Here is a 5,667-nt window from a genome sequence, read left to right as displayed (position 1 = left end):
CTCTTCATTTTCGATGCAACATCCGTGTTGGGTTCTCCAAAAATACATTAGTTTTAGAGAATCCAACACGTCACACGTTGACATTTTTGAAGAGTCCGAGCAACATAGCTTAGTTGAATAAGATGATACCTGGTGGAACATCTGAATTTTCCTCTTTCTCTTCTTCTTCTCCGTCTTCGTCTTCTTCTTCTTCCCTCTCTCTGGCAGCAAGAATTTGAACTTGATGATATCTAGATGCTTCTTGGACATGTTCTTTGTTAGCAGATTGTCCGTAAACTTCTCTCTCCGAATGACATTCTTCGCCGTAGAAAACTAAATCATTCTCATCTTGTACAATCTTCATACATTCAACAACTTCATTTTCATCGCTCTCATTTGTCGAATCGATAGGAACCAACGTATGACCACTGCAATCGATGAAGAATTCGAGATGCTGAGGAGCCTCAGCCTCACAAGTAGCTTGACTTTTCATCATCTTTTGTTTGTACTTCTCTTCGATGTATTCTGTCACTCCTTCAAGAACTACATGTACTTTTTCTTCCATCTTTTCAAGATCACAATCAGAAAGGAACTGATGTTCATCTGATCTCTTCTGATCCAAGTGATCATCATCATCGCCTTTTTCTAAACGATCATCATCGCTTTCAATGAACAAATTCCCTTTCTTTCTATACTCCAAATCATCCCAAGAAGGGTTGATCAAGATATAAGGTGTTGAAAACTTGTTCTCCAAACTCACATCGCAACAACAACACTTATCCAACGCCATTTCCTTAACATCCTTCGTCCATGAAAACAACAACGCGGATTTATTATCAAGCAAACAATCCTCACACCTATGCTTTGATTCAGCTAACTTTCGATGCTTTGAGCAATAACTCAACTTGGAAACTTCAATAGCATGAGCCTCACAAAGAAGATCTCTATGTATGTTGTTGTTTTTCCGATGATGATCGAATAGATGATCAACTCGACAACACCATAAACAAGGTTGTTTTAGACCAAAATATTCAGCAAACTTGATGATCAAGTATGAAAAAAGTGAGTTAACAAGAAGGAGTACTATCAAAGTCCATTCCAACACAGCATAGATAAGAATAAGTGTGATCTTGTTTGTGTTTTTGTGTAACATAGTTGCAAACTTGTTCGCTGCCATTTTCTGTTTTCCTCTTACTATACACATACATACAAAAATAATACTATAATAACTGTACAGGAGTTACAAAGGGAGGTTCGAGCTCATATTAATCACGGAAATTGAACTCTATGAGATCGAATCTCCTGTTAGTTTTTTTAGTAGGTTAGTGGTAGAGCGGTTGGCTGTTAACCGATTGGTTGATAGGTAGGGGAAGATCTAAACGAAGAATCAATGAGAGAGAGAGAGGGAATGGAATTGTGTAGAGATGGTTGGTGAGGTATGAAGGAAGAAGAAAGGTAGAAAAATGGTGGAAAATGAGATTTTATTTTGGAGTGAAGTAATATTAGGTGGCATGCGGGGTGGTTTGGTACGTGGGATAAGGAAAATAATTTAGTATTAAAGTCTGACATTAACTTTATTAGAAAAAAAGTTCAAAATATACTTAAATTTTATCAAATAAAGTCGGATATTAACTTTATTGAAAAAAATAGTTCAAAATATACTTAAATTTCATCAAATAAAGTTTGATAAAAATTTATTGGAAAAAAAGTTTTAAAATATACTTAAATTTTGATGAAATTTATTGTAATACGCTTGAATTTTATGGGGCTTCTATGGCCCGCTAAACTATTTATTAGTGTATTTTAATAACGTTTATAAGGTAGTAAATAAATAAAGTTTATGAATAAATAAATAAAATAATTTAGCACAAATAAATATCAGTAAAATATGTTAATAAATAATTTAGGGGTAGGAGTGAGTGGGTGGGTGGGGGGCGGTCATTGAATCCCTACAAAGTTTATGTGTGTTACAACAAATTTCGTCAAAATTTGGGTATATATCAGACTATTTTTTCAACTTTATTTCATGTTTATATGACATATTAATTAATTTTGAGATTATTTTATTCTATCGTTTGTTCTGAATTGGTGGATTAGTATAATGTATGAATAATTAAATAAAATAATCTCATAAAATATCTCAATTAGTAAACAAGTGAAATATCTTTACTTATCCCATTACTTATCCCATCCGATGTAGCAAACGACTTGAATAGTCATAAAGGAGAAAGAAAAAGTAGACTTGATGCTTTTTTAAAAAAAAGAAATACTAATGATGTGATGGAAGAGTAGAAAAGAGAAAACAAATTGATTTTATTTTTTAAATTATAAATAAAATAAATGAAAGAAATAATGCTTTAATTATTTAAGCAAGTTGGGAGCCTTGTGAATTTTGACCATATTTATTAAAGCATTAATTTTCAACAGCTAACATATTTGTTGAATCCTTCTACTTACTTTGCTTTATCTAACTAATCACTATTATAAATTTATATCCTTTATTATTATAAAACTATTTCCTCCATTCTATATTAATTGATTATCTTATTATAAAAAATTATCTCAAATTACTTATCAATTTACTAAATTAAGACAGAGCTAATCATATTTTTTTTATTTTACCCTTATAATTAAACAAGTCATTTGAAAAGTTTCAATAAAGTATCTTAAAGGATAAATTTGTAATATTATCCTTTTTATTTATAATTTTTTAAGAAGCGTGTAAAGAGAAAAGTGATCGATTAATATGAAACGGAGGAAGTAGTGAATTTGTCTGGCGAAATAAACCATCTTATTAAATTTATAAAATATTTTCTTCTAATATTTTTGTTTTTGAAAATAAAAATGAAAATATTGTTTACATATTTTTTGAAACTCTGGTTCTATTTTATGAATATTACATTTTTTTTAAAGCTTCATAAGTGGGAATAATGAGTTAGGGCTTTGTTATATTGTTGCTTTTAGAAAAGTGATCTTCTTTTATTTGAAAAATATAAGTGAAAAATAGTTTTTTTTTCTTCATTTATTAAATTAAACTAAATTTATTTCTTTAAAAGAAAAAGTCTTTGGATCCATAAACACCTTTAGCTTTGCCAATTTTCTATATGCAGCACCACCCTGTTTTTCTTCATAAGCATCAAATGGAAGGGCCCACAATGAACAACAACAACATACTCAATATATTTTCATAAATGAAAATTCGAAGAACGTAGAATGTACAAAAATCTTATCTTTGCCTCAACAGTGAGGAGGAGAGTCCGTTACCAATAGACCCTGACTCGTGAGGATCGGGGCGAAGCCAACTTATGGTCAGGGAATTCATCCGAATCCCATACGACGAAAAATAATACTATTTATTCATAGTAAAATATTTTTTATGTATATAGTTGAACTCCGTTCGACTAATTCATATGTTTACTTTTTCATTTTTGTGAAAATTCTGACTCCGTCAATGCATGGGACCCACAAAGAAAAATAATAAAATTGGTGGACCACCAAACAAAAGCATAGTAGTGGGACCTTATAAGGATGTAGATGCTGGATTTCATCATGTGTGTCTGTCTATCACCACTCCCTTTTGCTTTTTGGTTTGGCCAATTATCAATAACTATGTGCTTGTTATATTTTTTTAAATTATTATTCTTATTATATATGTGTCAAAAAATAAAGTTTACAAAAAAAAAGTAAAGCAATTTAAATCTACAAAGTGATTGATATATTATTTCATTTTGAAGTTGATGTATAAATCAACTGATTTGACTTTTTATTTACACAAGAAAAGAAGTCAGGGGGCTCAATAAAAATGGTGCCGAACCATAAAAAGAGACTTCAATTTTTTTTCGTAATATACTAATATGCATATTTTAAATAAATAAAAGGACTAACAATATACTACATAAACAATTAAACAAATAATCAATGAATAGATATTATATCATAAGGTATAAATAAGAATAAGATAATTTGAGCATGTAAAAGAAAAAACATAATAAATAATTTAAGTCAAAAAAAGTATTGTATAAACTAGATAAATACATCGGAGTAATTATTATTTTGGGGCCTTCAATTGTTGGAGCCTAAAGCAGTGGCTTCAATGGCTTTATCATTGAGCTGGCCCTGAAAGAAGTTGATATGAGACTTTTCAGCGTTACGAGACTTTTGAAACTGTAATTCTATCTTCTCAAAAGTTGAAGTTAGTAAACCTTTGATGAATAAACATATTGGATTTACGGGGTCATCGTACAACATCATCATTCTTAAAAAATCATGTGTGAAAATAAATTTTGAGTGAATTGTGTTTTGTTCTGTCTCATTTTATGAAGTTTTTCTTTTCATTCAATTATGCGTGTGTTATACCTCATTTTAACATGGATCGAAATAGTGTATAATATATTGGTTATTCTCAGACAAATAATTTAAAAAGTTGTCACCTAATTATTTTATAGTCAAATTAGGACACCTATAATTTCCAACATTAACTTTGTTTAAAGGTCTATGTAAACAATTAGATTTAGGTAAGGGTTCAACTAACCTTAAAGAAAAGAAATTAAGCATTCTTTAGATCCATTAAAAAATGGTTAATTAATTTAGCTTAAATAACAAATGGGGACTGATTTGGAAAAAATATTAAATAACTCTTGATGTTAATGAAAAAAAAATGCTCTTAGCTTAAATACTGTATGAAAAGTGAGTGTACAATTTTGAGTATAAAATAAGAGATGGACAAATCTAATTATAAGTTATACAATATATATATATATATTCGTGGTATACAATATCAATACATTACATAGATCGCAATCATTTTTGTTGAAAAACTATTTTGTTACCTGTACAAATTGGTAAGCATCCCTATTATTTTCACACTTTATAGTAAAATATTTTGTTGTCCGTACATATTGGTAAGTATCCTTATTATTTAAATGCTATAATATTTTGAACTAAATTTAGATTCACATGGAGAAATTTTATATTGAGTTAAAATAATTTCGAACAAAGAAAACTCTATATTTAATAACGCTCGACCTTCAAACCTGAGATTAAAGATCAAAGAGTATACAACACATCGACATGAGTTGGGGTGTTGTGGTTGGAGCCTCTCTGCCTTTAATTAGTGATTTCGAGTTCGAATTTTGGGTATAAAAATATCTTATTGAGAATGTTGCTCCAGAATAAGCTCTGCAACGTACAATTTAGATATATTTTAAATTCGTAAAAATTAATCAATGTGGGCTATTGTATTGTAAATTATGAATACACACAATAAAATTCCCTTATAAAAACCCAAAAGAGGTAAAATTATATATTTTGGATTCTATTTCAATTGTTTACCTTTTTCTTTTTGATTAAATAGCTGTGAGATTGAGAAAATTTTTGTTTTTTCTTGTCTTTGGTGTAGTTTTATTTGTTTAAAGGATAACCCGATACACTAAAACTTCCGTTATGCATGGGGTCCTGGGTAGGACCGAACCAGAGGTGTTGTTTTATTTGTCTACTATAAATTTATGGTATAGTTGCTAACGTGGATGCCAAATGGATGACACGTAGGATGATGATGGTCCTGGGAAGAACCGGACCCAAAGTGTTGTTTTATTTGTTTACTACGAGGGGCCATCAACTGATTTCCGCTCAGAATAGGGCCCGAGGTGCAGGCTATGATTTTCAGCCCAAAACATGCCTGGCCCCCGC

General features: G+C 30.2%; 1 protein-coding gene across 1 annotated transcript in view; it reads right to left on the bottom strand.

Moving 5' to 3' along the window:
• LOC107840953 (myosin-binding protein 2) overlaps positions 1-1,281 on the bottom strand; it is a gene marked incomplete at its 5' end in the record, with an annotated part of 7,114 nt that extends 5,833 nt beyond the window's left edge. The window contains 1 exon segment of the mRNA XM_016684911.2: positions 130-1,281. Within this exon segment, the coding sequence (XP_016540397.2) occupies positions 130-1,183 (1,054 nt within the window).
• Positions 1,282-5,667: the final 4,386 nt, after the last annotated feature.

The sequence above is a fragment of the Capsicum annuum genome, chromosome 9, assembly GCF_002878395.1.
Source record: "Capsicum annuum cultivar UCD-10X-F1 chromosome 9, UCD10Xv1.1, whole genome shotgun sequence".
NCBI lineage: Eukaryota > Viridiplantae > Streptophyta > Magnoliopsida > Solanales > Solanaceae > Capsicum > Capsicum annuum.
This window is presented reverse-complemented; position numbering and strand designations above follow the sequence as displayed.